We start from the raw sequence: 21,203 nt of genomic DNA, 5'->3' as shown, positions 1-21,203 counted from the left end.
GACAGATCTCTGATGGTGTACTTGGGAACGTAACTGAACTATGATTTTTAGTTGAGGCTGAACTTGAATGAAAAATAGATAATGACTTGGAAGAAATAACTGGTAGCAATGGTGAAGGATCTGCATTGAGCTAGCTTCTGCTGGTTACATTTGTCAGGTAGAGGCTCTGGTGGATTCTGCCCCACTCTCAGTGCTTAGATAGCAGCAGAGATGGAATCTTTCCCCCCCTCTTCCTCTTTAGTTTTACAGAAAGAGCATGGCTTTTTCTTTTGGGTGTATTTCTACAGAAATTATCTGCCATGTGGACTATAGCAGTTCTCTCTTCATGAAGGCTACTCGCTAACTTCAGGTAGTACAGAATTTAGTGTCTTGCTTGTGTCTCCTGTGGGGAGATGCTGTGGGGAGATTGCACATGGAGTGTGAATTTTCTGAGTCAGGGACTATCAGTTCCTTTTACGTATGTGTCCAGTTCTGTGTTGTACAATGAAGACCTGGTCATGGTTTCATGTGGTCTGCATCCTGTTCATTTCCAGGTGTAGTTCGAGACCTTGACATTTCAGGCTTTGACAAAGCTCTTGTCTAGTCTGGTTGTGCAGTCTGTAGAGATTGCCTCATTCTGTAGGACACAGCAGCTGAGATCAGTAGAGGTTTAAAACGAACAAAAGGGAACGCTTTTTACTTATGTACAATGCACAAGTACATTGCGGAACCCACTGCGATAGGGACGGTGTGGAGACCAAAAGTATAAATGAACTCTTAGAGGAATTAGACAACTTAGAGAAGTATTGGTCCAGCAAGGCTATTAAACATAATAGTTCTGATGCAACCCGCTGTGTAGGAAGATGTGAAGTGCTGGTTGCTGGAAGCTGAGAGGTTATTCTTGGGAACATATCACCCTGTGCAAGCCCTGTTTCTAATGCTCTTTCCCATTAAGCTTTCACTCCTGGCCACAGTTGGAGACAGGATACCGAGCTAGATAGATCCTTGTTGCACCATTATGGTGGTTTCTACTGAAGCATCTGCCACATTCGCATGGGTAGTAGCTAGCAAGGTTTTTTGGGAAGCTTGCATCCTGTAGAGTTGGAAATACTTGGATTGAAAAAGACTACAATTTCTCAGTGGATATAGTGGTCATAGACTGGACTGGACTCTCACACTGGTAGTGTGAGAGAACAAGTACTCTCTTAAGTCCAAGCTTACAGGCAGTTGCTGAAAAAGTTGACTTTGCTGTTGATGAGAGGGATCTGTGCTGAGGGCATGAAAACATCCCGCAAGAAGCTACTTTGAGGAAAGAGCTGTATCCTCTTCCCTTCAGCTTGCTGAGTGGTGTGAAGGCTTCTGGTGGCCTTTACTCAGTGGTCTGCATTGCTTTGTCCTTGTCCTTCATGCTTTTTATATTTGCCCACAGAAAGAAATCCTAACTGAAGTACCTTTGGTACTTTATTATATGTTTATTGTGTGGAGCTTTATTTTTATGTAAGTGTATCTGCTTGCTAGCTGATAAAGAAATATATTTTAAGATATATGTTAATATATATAGGCCTATAAATAGTTACTAGATCAGTGCAGGCTGTTGCATTTCTGTTTTTTAAATATGTTTTTGGCTTACATTTTACAAACTCCTTTAAGTTCTTCTGTCAGAGCTCTGTGGAAGTAATTTATGCCTTAGCCCTGGAATTGATGGGAGGTATGAGATAGAATAAATACGTAAGTGGGAGAGAAAGGAAACATCTGCCAAATCTTAACTTTTGCAATTATATGGAAGCTTGAAAGTATCTGTGAAGTTTATAATATGATCTGCACAGGAAAGCTTTGCCTGTGTACTGAAGGTCAGAGATCTCCTTGTCCCTGCAGCGTTAAGTAACCTTTTGGATAAATAACCTGACTGAAGAGTAGGAGGAGAGAGAAAGGAAGAGAGAATTCCACACTAGAGTAAACATGGCACAGAGATTTTGGATACCCTGCCAAGAAAGGTGGGGTTTTCTAGCAAGGTAACAAAAGATACTGGCTAGCTATCTACATAATTTGGCTGGAGACTAACAGTTGAAATTGTGCAGCTAGGTTGCGGCAGAAATGTACCCTCCCCATCTCCTCCGCCTAGCTCTGATTCTGCAGACTTCTGTGGCTGTGAACGCTGCAGAGTGCAGTTGTCAGAGCAAGGCAGCTGTGGCACATTACCTGCCTCACTGCAAGAATGCAAGCTTTCTTGGCAGCAAAGGCCTGACTTCTGGATAGAAAGGTGTTTTCTTCAATGTAATAGCTAACATAAAATGCAAAATCCTAGAGAAGCTAATGAAGTTTTTCTTTTTGACAGTATGGCAAGTTAAGGTAAACTACAGAGGAAAGTCTAAAGTTTACCCTGAGCTACAAACATGTCAAAATGATGAACTGCCTTGTTTTCACCTGGATTTTACCCCACGTTAGCTAGCACATAGCAAAAATGGAAATTTTTTCCAGCGAAGATAATACCTTTGGGCAGGTCTATAGCTTGTATAAATTGTCATGAATTCAGTGATGCTGTGATGATTTACACCAGCTGTAAATTCAACTTAGTTTAATCTATGATGTGCAGTGTGAGGTATAGAACACGTTATTTTGATGTGATAGCAACTGTATGCTGTTTTGCTGCTGGAAAGGTTGCACAGAGTAGAGAGCAATGCAGAGTCTGATTAGCAGCCCATAAATGGAATTGAATAATAGTATTATACATGTGTGTACTTTGTGAGTGCCCTAATAAGAACTGGACAAACAGTAATCAGAAAGAATAACAGTTACCTACCATCTGCCATTCTAGGAAAGATCAACTTGAGGTAGAGATTGGAAATGAACTCTAATTTTGTAGCCACAATTAATTTGCACAGAAAACTTTTTTTTTTTGGGGGGGGGGGATACAAATGTGTATGTATGTACAGGAGCTTAAACTATGGAGAATTTAAAACTAAAAAAAATAAATTATAACTCAGATTTGTATGTTTTCTGTGCATCAGTATTTTTAGAAGTAAATCTCCTAATTGTTAAAACTGTTCATTAATATCATACTATTTCTGTCTACCTGATGATAATATTTGATTAGAATTTGTTCACAGACTCTGAATACTTTCCTGAAAGAATCTATGTAAAGGGAGAAAACAATACACATCCTGTACTCCACCTTCATAGGCCTCTAGCATACGATGCCACCTTTTGTTTGCAAGAGTTTAAATTTCAAATAAAATCCCAGCATTCTTTTGAAAAAAAAAGGAAAGGGCCTCTCCCCTGCTTAGATTGTCAAATCCCAGACTAGGCCGGAATTGAATAGGCCAAGTCAGTGACCTCAGGCAGAAAGAATGTTGGTTATTTACGTAGGGCTTCTGCTATTTTAGCAGCAAACCTTTTCTTCTGAAAGGACAATGTATACTGTTTTGTGTTTATGGCCAAGTAAAAAGCTTGTACATTTGAGATTTGCATCGTAATAGCCTAGTAACTCAATATACAGCATCCTCAAAAATCGCATTGCAAGACTCTGTTTTGTCTTAGCCAGTGCAGGTCTTTTAAAGGCTTTAACAAATGTTCTCTAAAAAAAAAAAAAAAAAAAAAAAGTTTTACAGATTCAGCTCCTTATATGTTTGCTTTGTTTTTTTGTTTTTTTCCCAGAGTTTTACTGTTTCTCAAAACTAAAATTACACGTGGTTCTTCATTAGCTATCAGGCTAGTGCTCAAAATATTTTGATGCATCTCAAACCAAGCTGTGTCGGCAGCTTGAAACCAGAAAAATGTGTGAATGTGTGTGTGTATGTAATTCACACACCAAGCATTTTTCCTGAAATAATGAAAGATCTTTACAAGCATTCGGGCCTGTTGGATGAGCCTGCAATTCCAAATGGTTTTTAAAGTGTGCCTTTCTCAATAGATCGTAACCATGAGGAGCTATTGTGTGAGTAAAGCACACATTTAGGATCCAATCCTGCATTCCTTAAAGTCAATGGGAGTCTGAGCGTGAAAGGAATGCAGGATTGGGTCCTGAAACAGGGGAGTAAAACTGTGTGCCAGATTGCTTTGAAAAGAAGAATACAGCACATTTACAGTAGCCACTTTTTAGTGTTTCAAATTTCAAACGGCTGAAGTCTGTGAAAAAGTGGCTTCTGCCAACATGCAGTATCATCTATTCAAAGGAATTTGGCATTGATTTTTTTTTTTTCTATCTTTAAAACTCTGAAAGCCCTAGAAATTCACCCCGGCTTTCACAAAGCCTCAGCAATTGAGCATTGTGAGGAGGGGACTAGGCAGTGGCGGTGGGGGATGGAAATTTCCCCACCACCAGTGAGTTGTAGGGCATCCAGCTGGAGAGCAGTTTCCCCCTGTAGCTGCTGCCCCATACAAAGGGTCACTGCGCTGCCTTCCCGCACCCGCTCCGGAGGCTGCGGGTCTGGCTGCGCAGACCCCGTCTCTCCTTGGCCCAGGAAGGTTGTGCTCACATTGCTTGGGGGCTTTGTACCAGTCCCCTGTAGGAGGTGGAAGAGAAAATTTTAATTAACGGTTACTCAGGGGCTAAAGCAGCCTCAGTGCTCCCCATTTTCAAATGAGTGGAGTAACAGAAACCCTGCATAAGGAAAATCTCTATGCAGATATGCAGTCATAACCAGTGGGAGGGATGGGGAACTGCAGACACAAACTCACATGTGAGTAAAGGAGAAATGATAATAAATAAATGAATAGTATTGGAAGCTTTTGTTTTCTTTTGGCACATCTCTAAGTCCCGGGCAGCAAGTGTTCTCAATACAGTGAAAAAAAATCCATCTCCTAGATGGAATCCAGCATCAGTTTTCTCCTGAGTTAACTGAACAGAGGAGGTAACAGAAATGGGTTCATGTTTAATATTTTCAATGATTTATTCCACAATTGTAACACTTGGTATTTTTCTTGAAATACCAGCTCCTGGAATCATCTAATGACTTAAATCTTAGCTTCTATTTTTCAGAAATAGTAATTTCTAGCCTCAGAGTTTGCAGAGAACAGCTCGGATTCTGGATGTTTCTTTTGCCTCTAAGTTTTTAAAGTCATTTTGGTCTGTGTTTCTCAGCTATTAAAATGTATAGCTTTGTTTTATACCCCAGAATTTTTGAAATCTGGATGTCTGACGTTACTCGAAGGCAAAGGGGAAGCAGTTTGTGCTTTTGAAGAGCACATGGGTGCTCTTTGGAGATGAGATGGCACCTTGTACAGCCAGCGAGGCTGCGGCAGTCGTGCCACCGCGTTCACAGCTCCCGGCTACAGCCCGCGGCGGCTGCGTGCGCAGCCGTGGCGGGTGCCGCGCCCCGGCGGGGATGCTTCCGAAGGCCCCACCGCAGCCCTTGGGGCAGCGTAAGGTGTAACGGGGTGTCTGGGGTGCTCCTGCCTTTGGGAGCTTCGGCAGCCCATCGCGAGCCATGGCAGCACCGCTGTTGATCAGAGCCAGCCCTTGTCTTACGCCAGGGGCTTTCTCCAAACAAAGTTACTAGGTTTAGCCCTCTGGTCTGAGTTTTCTTAAAGGAATGATGGAAACGCTGTTCCTGGTTTGACAGTGGGAACACAAACCCAACTTTTGCTCAGCCCAAGTTACTTTGTGTCCAGTCTGATTACGCTTATACAGAGCTCTGGGGCAGGCAATACACAGGAATTTTCCTTCCCTATTATGGCAGCTGCAAAATGTTTGAGCAAACATTGTGTATTAGTTCTGCATGTATGTTTACATGTCACTTTACACACTGTGTGAGACTGTCAATTGAGATACTATCATGAGACCAGTGACCATGAGACCATGATGCTGTCGCATCAGACCTTGCAAAGATGGCATCTGAAGCTGTTAACAAGCAATTAGGTCTATGTTTGACATTGCTTAATAAAACAGATATGCACAATTCATCAGTCAGTGAGGCATGAAAAGCCAGTGGCTGCTGTATGCAGAAAGCTGTGTGAGTCATGAACCAAAACTTCCAAAGTGCAGAAATTCTTTATTGAACGTCCCACTTAGCCTCAGACTTGAAAATTCATTAAATAAAACATAATGGGGGAAGAAATACTAACAAAGCAAAGTGGGGTTTTTTTGCACTTCAGAAACAGCTATTAAAAAGGATGTCAGTGTTACATTTGTGCTCTTCTGAAACGAGCGGGGAACTCTTGCAGCTTATGAGGGGAAAACTTTGAAGTGCTGCATTGGCACCCTCTGCTCCCCTTGAGCCACGGAAGCAGAGTTGGACAGCGCGGGCGCTCAGGGAAGCGCCAGGCGGGCCTGCTGCAGTCAGTAGCTGAAAGGAGAGGAGCTGCGGCCCTTGGAGACGGAGCGACGGCAGAGCCACCTGCTCCCGTCTCCCAGCCGCTCCTTGCTTCTGACTCTGGAGGTGGGAGTGGGGGTGGCCCTTGGCGAGAAGCCTCTGCCGAGCTGAGGTCTCTGCTGGTGTGTGCTCAGACCTACCCAGGCATGGCTCCAAAGAACAGGAACAGCAGGTACTTGAATATTTTTTTTATAGTGATAACTTTGGCAGTGCCAACTTTTAATTAAATCTGCTTTAACACAGGAAGTTCCCTTGTCTTTAGGAGCAATACCTACAGACGAACTCTTCAATTGCATTTCATATAGGGATGTTTTAATTATCTTTTTCTGAGTAAAATACAGGCCTCTAGTTATACACAGTTGTAACGTTTCAAATAAAAGGATGCTAGTCATCTTTTGCTTTTTTCCTACTCTCTATTGCTGAAACTTTCCTGCATGAAGTTGCAAGAAGAGGCACTTATATCTAAAATATCGTGACCGAGATCATGATGCTGAGGAAGTGTGTTGGTGTATTTTTTGAACACGTCGGTAGTCTTGGGGATGCATCAGGCAGTGAGGAGGTGAGGCTGAGCACGCAGCGTTCCCGCCGTGTCGGAGGAGAGCTCTTTGTAAGCAGCGCCAGCCTGTGAGACAACGCAGACTTCTCACATGACCTTGCTTACACTCCAATACTAGTAAATCATGATTATTACCCAACAGTTGCATGTTTTTAATCACTAAAGTACTTAAACTATTATAACAATGCTTGGTACTTTTAAACTTCAAAGTGCTCTGCACGCAGTAATTAGGCCTAGCAACCATGCTGTGACAGTGAGACATTGCTATCCCGTGTTTTACAAAGGAGAGAGCATGGGAGGGGGTGGGGGCTCGAGAGGCATCTTTCTGTGTGAGACTGGCTACCTACCACTGAAGGCTGTGACTCGATAAACTCACTTCCGTAGGCAAAACCCCCGTTACTAACAGTAGCAGACTTCCTCTTCTGGAAGGGCTTTGAAGATGCTTTCACTGCCAGTGGAGAAGGAGCAGGACATTTTTGTTACTGTTTCGAAGCACTTCCTTGAGACAATAAAAGCTGCTCGGATTCACATTTTGTTCCATGAGGCCTGGAGCAGCTTTTGAAACAGTGTTGGAAAAAGTTCTGCCCCATCTCGGCTTCCTGACTAGTGTGTTTTCACCACCCAGTGAAGTGTTGTGGAGACTGGAGAAAATAGCTGTGGACACCCTGTGTCAACTGTGGGTCATTTTACTTCTGCAAGGCAAATCTTTGGCTTGCTATCTGATGCCCAGTCCTTTGCTAAAGCCATGCTGTTCTTCTGTTCTTCACTTGTGCTTTGCTACACTTGGGATGTAGAAGTTCTGCAGGAAATAATTATTAGGCATATTTTAAGTATTGAACAATCATAAACTGGATAAATTAATTTTATAAAGCAAACAACAGTTCCAAAAAGCCTGGTTTCCTTTGGGTGTTTGTTGTCTTGAACACCACTTGCAATTTTTTTTCTGTGACAGAGTAATTTCTAGCTTGCACTTTATTGCGTGCAAGAAGATCTGCTTGGAAGGTCACACTCTTAACTGGACATTTACATGGCCTCTGCCATCTACCTATACCCTTGAGCGCTCTACTCTGTTGAATTTGTTGACCTCAGCCAAGAAGTCTCAGAGTTAGTGGGTGGTGTATGTTGTCTCTCTGAGCACATAAGCTTTATTTTTTGTAGTAATCATGGCTAAAAAGCACTCTGGCAAAAAGGCTTCTGTATAAGGTGCAGGCTGAGGGGAGTTTTGCTGTATCTTTGGAGCCTTACAAGGGTCTCCCTGCTCATTCTAGGCCAGCTCGCTGTTCTTCTGGTCTGTTGTGGAACTGAGGATCTTTCTTGGCACTACACAGAACTGATCTGACAGGGCAGATGTGCCAAGGGGGCTGTCCAGCTAGAGGCAGCAAAGGGGGAAAAAGCACTACGTTAGTGAAACCCTGTAGTTGTGGACTCTGCGGTAGGCTGCTCATTGTAACTGCTCATTATTATTATAATGAGCTATCAGCAAGTTGTATCAAGTTTTGACAGAAATTGCCTTTTGTTTTAATACTGTAAAAGCAAATAGTAACCCGAACTTGGGTTTCCTCCCTCCTTTAAAGGAAACCAGGCAGCAGATTCTTTGTAGCAGTATGGTATTTACCTTGTCTAGCTGGCCAAGCGCTTGGCTGTGTTGGCCAAAGTAGTGTTACTGTTTTTGACTCGTAGTCACTGTCTGATTGACAATAATAGGTTATAGCCACATGGAACAGGCTACTGCTATGCAGGTTTCAGCGCTGCTGCAGCACCTCAAGGAGTAAAGCTGCACAAGCGACCGTCTGGGTTGTCGAGCCGGGAGGCAGCTATGCTAGTCCGTGTGGTATGGCCCCAGTCTTGGCTCTGCGGCTTCCAAGCACGAGGGTAGCTCGGGTAACTCTGCACGGCGCTGCGCCGGGGCTGCGGGGAGCACAGCCTGGCTCTCCTTTTGGTTTGTGTCTCCTTGTTGATTGTGATTGCTGGTGCTTTTGTATTTATTGCAGTGTTTATATGATACCCAGCACCCATGCATTTTGGTGTTTAACTTTGTTTAATGCTGTTATTTAGCAAATTTTTCTGGAGGGCAAATAGAATATATGTTTCTTTCCTTTTATTTCTAAAATTCTGTATGCAGAAGCCAGTATAGCATAGTTCATGCTATTTGTGTGATAATTTGCTGTTTCTTGTTTATGAGATAATTATTGTACTATGCCTGAATGAAATTCCTCTAAGGTAAAAGGCCTATCAATCTTATTAATTATTGTTAATAATAGTAATTATCATGTGAGTAAGCTGATTGCCTGCTTTATGAGTTTGAACAAGTCAGTTCCCTAATACGTGGTTTGGTTTTCTCATCTGTATAATGGGGAAAATGGTATTTTTCCTCAGCATTGAAAGGTGTTGCTCTGTAAGTGTAATACAAAACTGGCCTTTTTTACTATGTCAGCTCTAAGAAAGGGGAGGTTAGCTGTCTGTTTTTGACAGGGCAGTGGGTTTGTAGAGGCATACCTAATCGGTAAGCAGGGGCTCACAAGCTGTACAGTGGCTGAGATAGGGGCTTGCAGTTTTGCTGCACTTGAGGGAGTTGAGGTTATTTCACGTCCTAGGGCAATTAGCTGCCCACCAAATGTTTGATAACAGAAGCATCTTTGAGAGCTAGTCCACAGCATCGTTTTGCCTTACTTGCTTTGGATCATAAGCTTCCCATTCCTTTCTGGTCATGGAAAATCAGATCTGATTGACTTCTGCTATGGGTATTTTGCTGTGAAATAACAGGAGCAGAATTTGGGGCATTTCCCTCAATGTTAGTGCTACAAGGCATTCTGGTAAATGTTGGGATACAACGCAGGACCTGTGGATCTTCACACACCTTGTGCAGTCCCTCAGGAGATGCTAATACCTACCCTGACTTAGGGTATTCTTTTTTTGCAGAAATCCTTCCAGGCTAGAGTTCAGGATATATCCCTAATTATCTCTGCTGCTCTAACCATAATATGTGTGTGGGGAGAGTGATGTCTAGAGATTTATCATCTGAAATAAGCAGGCAGGTTTTCTGCTTTGACCAAGCCAGTCCCTGTGAGCAATTTGGAAATGCTGCATCAGCATGTAGAAGACAAGTTCCTGGCCTGGGTGTGGCCATTTTATTTTCACCATCTGAAAGCAAATCATGTATCCTTGCTGGGTCTTGCAGAACCAACATATCCTTTAAAAAGCTGTTCTTGGCTCTTTCCTTTCCTTGCTTACTTCTTTTTACATTATTTATTAATAGCTTCTTTATTTCCATTTGAGTATAGACAGCATGACGCAGCTGGGCAGAGGACAGTGGGTTTTTTTTTCAGGGAGTTGTTTTTCCTTGCAAAATGTCCTCCTTGCGGGCTGCCCCTGCCGGCCTGCCTCCTGCACCTATGCAGGGCCTGCGATTGGCACCGGCTTCCTGCTCTGCGCTGCTGGGCTTGCGCTGGGTGTGACTCCCAGCAGGTTGGCACAAGCTCTGTGTGTTTAGAGGCGCAGCAAGAAATTACAACAACAACATGCCACAAAAACCATGCTGAGCAAGCTTGAGTGACTCTTAATAGGACTCACCTCTGGAAACTAGGCTCTTGTGTTGCCTAGACTGCAGTGGCTTGTGTGACTCGGGAATAATACCTGCAGCAGAGGATCGTCTGTCAGGCAATAAAGAGCTTTAGTAGATGATTAAAGATGGATATAAAGCCAAGGATGGTTTTTTGTTTGCATGATGTGGTTCTGAAGGCACTGGAGGGGTTTATTATTTGCTGGCCTGACTGTGCAGTCAGGGCCAGTCAGGTGGGGCTTGCTATAGATGGTGGGCTTGGAAGAGGACGTGTGTCTGGAAGACTGCGAGGCAGAGGCTCACTGCTGCTGTGAGCTGCTGCCACAAGTCTGAACATGCTTAGGGGTGCTGAGAGCCAGTTCAGTCCCTGCTGCGGTGTGCAAGGACACCGGCCATGAGTGCACCTGGGCCTGGACAGCTCTGGGGCCAGCTGACAGAGGGCAAGTCTGGCTGGAGGGTGGATGCACATTTTGGTCCAGAGGTTTCTGGTTGATTGACCTGTGCGCCCTTCCAGGAGTGAAAAGCAGGTAGGCTCTAGGAGCCACTGCAAGGGTGTACATGAGGCGGAGGCAGCTTCCCAAAGCTGGAATAGGAGCCATGGAGGAGGGTTGTGAGTGTGATGGCGGTGACAGCCGACTCACTGTTTTTGAGCCAAAGGAAGAAATGACAGCAGGGAGGGATGACCTGGAGAGAGCAGTGAGGGAAGAGGTATCCTGAAGGCAGCTCTGCAGGCAGGGAAGAGAGGCAGGCAGACAGCTAAGGCAGCTGAGCAGGACTCAGCGGGGAGGAACTACATCTTGAGGATCCAGAGCAAAACAGTTTGTAGACCTGGGCCTTTGGGAAAGAGCATCAACTATGTTCTTTAGCAAACCTGAAGCAGGTACTGCAGGCAAGAGCAGAGGAGCTAACGGGTGCCAGAGGACTCCTGAAAGTTGTGTCAGCTTTTCTGCTGGGCAGGAGGCTGTGTCCTCCCTAGTCCTTTACCAAAACACTGGAGATAGTGCACCATGTCTGCTGTAAGTTCAGTTTTGAGCAGGTCCTCATAGTAATCAGAGTTTGAAGGTCATTTTGAAGCAGATTTATGGTTCTGTAAAGGGTTCTGTTCAGAGAGTCATGAGCCTAAAGATTTACAAGTCAGTCAGACAGGGGAATGGCTTGCTCACCATGTTCACAGGGGAAGGATATAAAGAAATTTACTGCTTCCTTGACAATTGTAGTTAGAGATTAGGGGAAAAAAAAAAAAACTGTACTCTTGCTAGAAGTGCAGTTACGAACTAAGGCAGACTATTAAGGGAGGTCATGGATCTCTTCTACTGGAGAGTTTTAAGAACAGCTTGGATAAATAATAAGGAAGATCTAGAAGTAGTTGCTCCTGTGTTTCTCTGGAGAGAGACCTCATGACCTCCTAAGAGCTATTCCAGCCTTGTGTCTTGCTTCTAAGACGGACTTATTGGATGGACCAGTTTTACATGAGAGTCTCTGAGAGAAGATTCGTAGTCTCAGTGTATTGCCCAGGGTAACAGGATCCTGGTCCCCAACCAGAGCTGCTAGGCAGTAGGAAAGACAAACAATAACTGACTCCACCTACCAGTAATATGGAGACAGCAGGTTGTGAGATCTAAAGCCCAAGAATGTGCACACAAAAAAAGCATTTCACTCGACCACGACAGTAAAACCACCAGACAACCACATATAGCATGTGATTTCCCAAAAGCATCAGCCCAAATCCCAACTTCTTCGTGCTGCACACTGTTTCCCAGGATCAGATCATAGTGGCAATGTGTAAAAGACATTTTTAAGCACTGAAAATTAATCATATTTTCCCCAACATTGTTTATGGAAACTGTGGAGAGTACTTCTGCCACTCTGCTCTCTTACCAGCTAGCTTTGAGCTCGCAAGCCCTGAGATTTAAATTCTCTGTGAGGATAGAGGATGTTTATGGTGGAAGTTCTCATCCCTGGGACGTTAGGGAGAAGTTCAAGCTTATTCTGTGGATTAAAAGTTTCAACAGTAGATTTGAAGAGAGTTGCCTGATATCCTTTAGAAACAGAGTCTTTTGTCCTCTTCCTGGGTCTGTATCCGTGACAGTATTGTTGCTGTGCATTGCTAATGGAAGCTTATATGCAGTCCTTAGGCATCATGCCATCTCCTTACCAAGGCTGCAAATGGTTTGATGAGAACTCCCAAATATTTGGAAACTTCGGCCAGATAGGACTCTGACACTGACTGGAAAGAAAATGAATCAGGATGAGTCTGGTTACACAAGTGACACAAGTGTGTAACCAATGTCATTGCCTTCAGTGGAACTACTCCAGTGTAAAAGAGAGATGGTTTTGATTGGTCATCTATAAAGAACTGTTGGTTTTGGTAGTTTTCTGAATTCCTTTTGTTAACACTTTTTGTTGAGGCTTTCTGGAATCTTTTGTATTTCTTAACTGTAAAGGGAACCATCAATTTATGATGATCACGTACATAATAAATAACAGCTCAGCCAGTTCCAATAAAACAGCAAATGTTCAAATTTGAAAATTAAATCTCTTGTTTTCAGTGCTGTTCTGTGCTTCCCTGTGCCTTGTGCTGGTGTAGTATCACAGGTTGCTAGAGGTCTAGCTGTTGTAGCACTGATTAATGTATTAATATTTTGAAAGGTGACAACAGCTTTAATATGCTGGTATTCCATACTTGTTATCCTTCAGAGCCAAATGCATTGGGTTCATCCCAAGCGGTTTTAGCCCCGGTATGACTTGACCTCTAAAGAAAATTATTTCGACCTACAAATGATCTTTTCTCACCAGAATAATCATTTTGGGGTTTAGGTTTCAAATTTATCAGGAACTAGAATCATCTGGGTTCCACAAACCGTATCTATAGGTCAAATGCTGTTGATAAGGAATTTGTTGATGTATGATGGAGACTACAGCATAATTTTCACCATAGTATTCAGATTGACAGTTCAGTGAGAAAACAAGCTAGAATCTGGCCATGTTAATAGGCACAGCAGGGTGTACTCTTTATTTTTTGTCCTGAATGCTTAAGCTTGGAAACAGAGTACAAAATTCTGATAGTAAAATATTTTTAACAGGGAGAAGACTACGAGGAAAAGCATTCTACAATGTCAATGGTAAAGTGTACTGTGAAGAAGACTTCCTAGTAAGTAAGATTTCAGGCATCTTTTCATTGTTTTTAAACCAAATTGTTCTTTTATATTGACTTATTTGCTTTGAAAGAGTCTTCTGGGCCTATTTTTGCCTCTGTTGGGATTGCAAAGCGTTTTACCATCAACTCCATGATGACTGGATCAGGCCCTTAGTTTGAAGTGGGGACTATGAAACCAAGTAACTGTCCATAAGCCATCACAAAGTGTAAATTTTGAGAATAAACACTGGAGTGGCTCAAGCTCAGAACTAGAATTGCAGCCACAACGCCTCACTTGCCAAGCTAGAGCTCAAAGTCAAACATCTGGGGAATACCAGTCATAACAAGAGGGGAGACGTTTTTGACTGGAGCACCTCATCACTATGTACAATGTTGCTTTGTTACAGGCACAGTTTTAATTACTGCTCTGCTAGGAGTGATGTGGAGCTATATTTGTGATTAGCTAAAATCTGTTAGCCACAGAGGAGCAACTAATTTTCTCTCCATGCACCCAGAGCTTTTACAAATGCTATGCTTTAATAGAGACTGAGTCATGAAAAGAAAAATGAAGCATGTTGCTGAGTGGTGTTGTTCCAAAAGTGAAATATTTGTGGAATTAAGGGTGAGGATTGTGCAGTACTTGCACACAGAGAAAGAGTTGATAACAGACCACTTATAATTAAGAAAGCGCTGTGGCTGGGAATTGAAATCAGACAGGAATGATGTAATTTAGCTTATAGGATGAATTGGAGAATCAATATATTGCATTTGCAGCACCTTATTTATTGAAATAACATTCATTTAGAAGCCTTGCTCTTCAAGAATGACTTTCCTTTTCTAATGAGTACATTGCCATCCTTTTTGCAAAGGAATTTGTCAAAGTATATCCCACAACAGAAAAGTTATTGGTACTTCAGAGTGTAGAAATGCATTTCTTGTCAATGCAATCCATAAAAATCCTGGAAATGCCTAAAATATAAGCTGTATTTGCCTTCATTTGTTATACCTTTACTCTCAGCCTACACAGCTGGAGTATTCCTGCAGAAATTAATATGAGATGAAACGATTCAAACATTTGAGATTTTTGTTTTAGATTGTGTTTGAATCTACTTTCCCCATGATCAAAACTCATACAGATTTAATAATGTGATTATTGTTGTTATCTTGTAATTTCAGCCTAAACATGATAGTTTTAAATGCAAAAATCTAAATTTCTTTTTGGATAATGTTCAGTTTTCAAAGGAAGGAAATGTCTTTAGCCCATTCTGTAGTTGGCTTCTGGAGAGAGAAACTTGCAGTCATTTTCCCAAGAAAATTGGAGTTAGGGACCTAATAGAATTAAACTTTGTGAAAGTTAGAGGACTGTTAGATATTTAAGACAGAGATTTGTAAGCCTGAATCTTTTACTGGTACATCTTAGCAGTTTCGCAGTAGCACAAGGGCATGTGAGAGAAGCAGGCAAGGGACTGACTGCTGCATCAGGCAGCAAAAGAAATTAAATTGCGACATTATCTCTAACAGTGTTAAATTAGCCAATTCTCAGAAGATGATTCCATCCTCTCTTAGCTTCCCTTTAGCTACTCATAGCAAAAATACTAGGAACTGCCTTGCTTCCCTAATGAAATGAAACAACTTTGCCTATTTTAATTTAGATTTATGTGAACTGAAAAAGCGTAAAGCCTAGAAGTCACAGGAAAAGGCTGTGTAAAGTAGCATTTAATAAGGAAGTCATTTTAACAGCTTCTTGCTGTTGCTCCTAACCACTTTGAAATTCAAAAAAAGAAAAAAGAGAGAGGAAAAAAAAAGTCCAAAGGAGATAGTCAAATGCTTTTTCTGTATAACAGAAGATTTCAATCTCTGCTGTAACTGCAAACCTCGGTGTAGCTTTATATATAGCTTTTCAACTGATGGCACCACAGTAAGATATTAGAGAAGTAACAGATAGGATGCAGACTATCTAGGGGTTCTGTTTAGTCCCCCTTCTTATCACAGAGGGCTTGTTACTCGCCTTTCTTCTAAAGCTCGTGATCCTCTGGTTCTAGACAAGTTGGGACACTCATTTGCAATGAAAGCCAGGCTGGAGGAGGAAGTAAAAATCTTTGCCTCAGGATGTGTTAGGCTAATTTTGCACTCTGCCCTCTGACAACTGCTATGCAAGCTTTGCAGGCCAAGCAGAGAGAGGCAGCAGAGCTCTAGGAGCTGCTGTACATTATAAGTGTCCTGAGTTGTCCCATAGGCCTGAGTCCACTGGTGCCCCACAAAGACCTGCCTCCTCCCTCCCTGCAGCCTCTGTCCTGAGCAGCAGCAGGAGTGTGCACTCTTACTTTCAACACTTCTGGAAACCAGGGGACTTGTCTCCTAGCTCATTGTAGCCTGTTTTTGGCCTCTAAAATACAGTCTAAGGTAGATCGGGTCAGATTTTGAACACATTCTTAGGTAACAACATAGGAAAGGATAATTTTAGTTGAGGGGAGGAAATGGAGCAGTCTGTCTACATTATAATTGTGTTCCTGCTAACAAAATACGGTCTCCCATTGGTGTCCATGCTTTATGGGTCATGTTTTTAAGAGAATTGAGTTGTCATTTAAAGTATGGTAAAGCATGGTGCCAAAAAACTTTGACTATCAAGCTACCAAGCTGTCTGCAGTTGTGACATGAGGAGCCCTTAGCATCAAGCACCTAGCATCTGGGCCTTCTTCTTCTTCTTTTTTTTTTTTTTTTTTTTTTTTTTTTTTCCCAGGTAAAGTGCTTTCGATTTCTGGACAAAAGGTGTTATAGAAAAGTAGATGCTATCATTCATTATGAGCAATTTCCACTGAGCAGCCATAAAGCTATCCAAAGCACAGATACACTCATCAAAATCTTTGGCAATAGCTGCAAGGTACATTCTTCTAACAAATAGTTTTCCCACATGTTTGCTCTTATTGAGGGCACAGATTATCTTTCTCTGAATCAGAAGGCTTATTTTGCTCATTCTTTCCAGGGAAGAAGTATTAGAAGTTTTTAGACCCTCGATGGAATTGTAGTTGGAGAAGAGATGCCAAATGGCACTGCCATGATTCCTTGCGAGAATGGTGCCAGTTGTCTTGTGTGCAGGCTTGCAAATTAATCCATTAGGATTGGTAAACTCTTATCACACGATAAGGATATGGCATACCTCTCCTTTCTTTCTTTATCAACCTCCCAATCCTAGCTCTAATCAGCTGTAAATTCTGTCAGTGCTTAAACCCAGATCAACCTAGCTAAATGTAGTGAATAAATCAGATTAAAAAAAAAATCACTGGTACTCCCTCTTCTGCCTAAGCATGGTGCAGAGATGTCTAATCTCTGCAATTTCTAGTAGAAGCACTATCAAGATTGGATACTACCGAATAGAAAAAACCCAACTTTACAATGATTTGCTTTGGTTCTAGGGTAGATAACAGAAGATAATGGTTACTCTTTTCCATGCCACCTTAAGGTAGCAAGACCAGCAGTATCCAATTCTTGCCGTACCCCTGTTACGATAGTTATTTCATGAAAGGAAATAAAACAAATGACAGTTTAATCCTTCCCTGAAAGCTCTTACGACACAGATGGCTAAGTAGCCATAACAGGGACACTGTTCTTGGTGAGGTGAGCAAAAAATAAATGCCTTACTGTATAATAAATAATCCCAGTCAGACGTTCTTGTTCCATTTTGTTGATAAATTGCTGCATAACCACAAGTGAAGGAAAAATAGCTCAATAATTTTAATCTGTCTTTCTTTTTCAATGCTTAAATATCATATAAAGAAATTTAAAATAAACGACTGTTTTTCTTGGCAAAAAAGAGTTTAAAATGTCACCGAAGCAACCTGAATCTTAGATCTATTGTCTTTTTTTTTTTCCCCCTTCTTTTTGATAGGCTTTTCCTTTTCTCTTGAGGTAATGAACATTATTGAGTGGAGGTCCAGTAGAGGTTAAGAAATGAGAGAAATTCCCTCCAGGGAGGAGATGAGAAGGAAAATGAACCATCTTGTGACAGATGTTAGTTACATTGCTTAATGTACTACTGGAAGACACTCAGATGCTATGGAAATAACCTATTACAGACACCACAAGCTGCAGTGCATAGCATTCAGGTCATCCAAAACATCCCCTCTTTAAGATTATTTCTTTCACTGTCTTTTAACATTACCAGATTTAATCATTTAGGCTGAGGCTGAACTTCTCTACACCAGGTTTTTGCCTCTGGCTAACTTTCTTGTCATATATTTTTCAAAGTTTTGTATAAAACTGCTCAGCTATTTCAGTGAGTAAGACTGGAGGAAGATCTGTCACTTTCCCCATAAATCCTCAAAGGAGAATGCTCTAAAAGCTTAATTTTGCTCATGCCAACCATGAAGAGACTTAACACATTGCAAGTATCCAAGAGGACTTTGAGTTTCTGTCCCTTCCCATCCCAGAGCGTGGCCAGCCCCAGCGTGGGTTGCTCTAGCTGCTGTGGCTCCCTGCCCTGGCTTCAGTCCCTCTCTCCAAACTCAGCGCAGGGAGAGGCAAGAACTGAGGCTAGGGCAGAAGGGAGGACAAGGACCTAGTGGCAGTGCTGCCTGACAAACCAAAGCTGTGCTTTGCAAGCCTGCCGCTGCTTCTTGAATCTTCCTTCTCTCCTCCGACCAGTTCTCAGGATTTTTTGCTTCTTCTTTCCCCTACACCAGCTACTAGGTGCTTGCTCAGGTAACGCTTCTCTTTGCTACAGACATAGTCCCTTTGCTCTGTAGCTGGCCACTGCAACACCGTGATTACAGAGAACACATGGGGCCTTATCTTCTAGCCACAGTTGGAAAACTTTCAATTATTTTAAAGACCCAAATGCGTAAAGGTGCGTAAGACTGGTAAGGAGGAGGCAAACAGAGACCTACCCTCAAGACAGCCTCTCATGGAGGAAAGGAGTAGGATATTAATGAAGGCATAGCTAGACGACTGGCAGTTCATGAGAGCAGGGCTTGTATTTTCATATTCTGTAGCACCAAATACAGTGAGACCCTTAATTTGGGCCCTAGGCATGGCTGTAATGTGAATACTAATAATGAGGCTGTTCTTAGTTTGTGTACGTGCTGTTTTCCAAGCCTGGCAGTTTGGGAAAAGGCCCATCCCTAGGACGGGATACTGGGCCCTAGGAAAAAGGGTTTTATTTAGTGTAATGGAAGCTAGTGTCAGCTGGAGTCAGAGGTTTGATCTTCCATCTCAGAGAGTGTAAATGTTTGTAGCTCCCCCTTGGGAGGTGAGCTCTGGGATTAGTGCATTAGTCGGAGAGCCCATCACTGTTATGGGAGACACTCTTAGAAAAAATAGACTCCGGCTGAGAAGGTAAATGATTAAAGTTGCAGCCTTTGTCCATTTGATATCTAATGGTAATCACATAGCAAATACAGTTTTAGAGCATGTTGTGTTTAGAAGGCTTGTGATTAAAATGCATATTCCAGTCATAGAACCGGCAGACATAGGTGTTTATTGATAAATTTAGCAGCATAATGGACTCAAACCTGGGCAAGGAATTTGCCACAGTATTCCTGAAACACAGAACCTGGATGAAATCTGTGAGTGTTTTGAAGCCTCTGGCCATTCTAGGTTAGGAAAGGAGGTGCTTTCAAGTTCCAGAGCACTGGTACCCCTAATCAAACTCAGACAGATTCAAAGCACATGCAGTGAATGATGAATGCCAAATGTTGCTCTGGTCTCCAGTACTGTCAACAAAGACAGATTATAGTGTGTTAACTAATCTGTGCAGGAGGGTTCATGTTGTTGCTTGTGGTGTGTGCGTGTGTGTGAACACAGAACTCAGTAGTGCTGTAACCCATATCAAGAAGTTACATGTCCATTGAAGCTGGTGACAGGACTCCCATTGACTTTGGAGGGGGAGTTTTTTTTTTGGATTTTCTTCAAGGAATTCATCTCAGAGGACAAATTTTTTAAGCAAGGGCCCATATAAGAACTTTGGCGCTATGGCTGACAAATGTAAGGTTGAGTGCTGACAAACATTGCATGCATAGAAAAATGCAGGTCTGCTAGTTGAAGAAAATTGGTGTTTTGAAATAGGAGACTAACTAGAGTCCAAAAAAAAAATCTCTCAAGTTTGTAAAAGAACAATACATAGGCAGTACTTAGACCCAGATAATAATGTAAATGAACTTAATGCACTATAATGGAAATGTGTGGGTAAAGTCTGAATTCAGTAAGAGGAGCTCAGCATTTCTGGAACTGGGTTACAGATTGTTAGGTGTAGGTCCCAGGAATCACTCTCTGGGATATGACAAAATAGATAAGGAAAGCAAAAGATGTATTCTTTTTTCTTGGGTCTGTCATTATGGACTAGTTCTTGCAATTATCCTGTATTAGCTACTGGAATGTTTTGAAGTGTGTGTTACAAAGTCCAGTTGGTTTCATGCCAGATAGTCATTCCCTCTATTTCTTTTTGAGATGTGGGTCCAAAAAGTCAGATTATCCTTTCTACATTGAAAAATAAATTACAATAACTGAAGCACACTTAAAAAAAAAAAAAAAAAAAAAAAAAAAAAAAAAAAAGAGCTCTTTCTAATTATATACAACCCCTGCTGAACACTTGTAAACAGATAACACTTTTTTCCTGTAGGAGACTTAGAAAAAAACATGTGAGAAAGTGGTATGTTTCCATTCCTGTACTAAATGTTGGTATTAGCTGCTGTGTTTTGAATTGAAATCTTTCAACAACTGTTTTGAATAATAACAGATTTTTTTCAGAAAGGTGTGTTCTAATGTAGACAGTTTCTTTCACAATATACATAATAGATGGTAGCAGTAACAATGAATAACCCCCAGCAAGTGTACAGTGCTGTGCAATATAAAGCACTGTACAATGTGAATCAAGCTAATAGACTGTGCACTGCGTAATACAGTGCTGAGTTAAATTCATTCCTGTGCCTTTTTTTTCTCGATTGTATCAGTGCAAAGCTTCCACAGGAGTTTATCTGAGAAGATGTAGGTAAGAAAATCATTATTTGGCTCTTAATTGATGAAACAGAAAATAACCTTGGCAAATACTGGCACATGGATTTCTAGGCTCCCTAGAAAGCATGGCAGTGTATGGTTATTCCCTCCTTAGAGGCTATAAAGCACCTGACTGCTAAGGCAAAACTAGCTACCAGCAGAATTCCTGATTTTCATCAGTTCTGTGCACAGCCTAATCAACTGTTACCTCTGTGCAGAATATGAAGTCACTCCTTGCCCATATCCTTCAAACATAAACTGAAAAACCAGAAGCAAGAAGAGCTGCTGCTGCACTAGTGTTTCCTCTTAAGTCATGTTTCCCCACTGGCAGCAAGACAAGGCAAAACAACGGGATAGATGAAAGGATTTCAGGGGAGTTTGGGACTCTTTTGCTTTAGTTTAATCTCTGCCACCTGCCATGAGGTTCCCATATCTCTGAGCCTGAGAAGGCCTCATTTTGTTCAGTAGAGTTTAATCACTGCATTTAAATGTGTGTGTAAAAAACTAAACAACAAGAACTCATCTGCATGAAACCAAATTTGATATTCTCTCCCTCTCTTAACGTGATCCCATGAATTTCTTGCATTGTTGTGTCCCGTGTACTAAGGATCCCATGCAGAGAGCAAACAATAAAGCAGAGAGAAGACAGATGCTCTGCTAATGGGAAACCAAGGA

The 21,203-nt window shown here is 42.0% G+C and overlaps 1 protein-coding gene across 2 annotated transcripts in view; it reads left to right on the top strand.

Moving 5' to 3' along the window:
- Positions 1-21,203, top strand: part of WTIP (WT1 interacting protein) — an 84,764-nt gene that overhangs the window by 49,945 nt on the left and 13,616 nt on the right. For both annotated transcript variants that reach the window (XM_062586547.1, XM_062586548.1), the window contains exon 3: positions 13,489-13,556. In XM_062586547.1, the coding sequence (XP_062442531.1) occupies positions 13,489-13,556 (68 nt within the window). The remainder of the gene's footprint in view (positions 1-13,488; positions 13,557-21,203) is intronic.

The sequence above is a fragment of the Rhea pennata genome, chromosome 13 (genome assembly GCF_028389875.1).
Source record: "Rhea pennata isolate bPtePen1 chromosome 13, bPtePen1.pri, whole genome shotgun sequence".
Taxonomy (NCBI): Eukaryota; Metazoa; Chordata; class Aves; order Rheiformes; family Rheidae; genus Rhea; species Rhea pennata.
The sequence above is the reverse complement of the archived record's forward strand: the minus strand, read 5'-3'. Positions and strand labels throughout refer to the sequence as shown.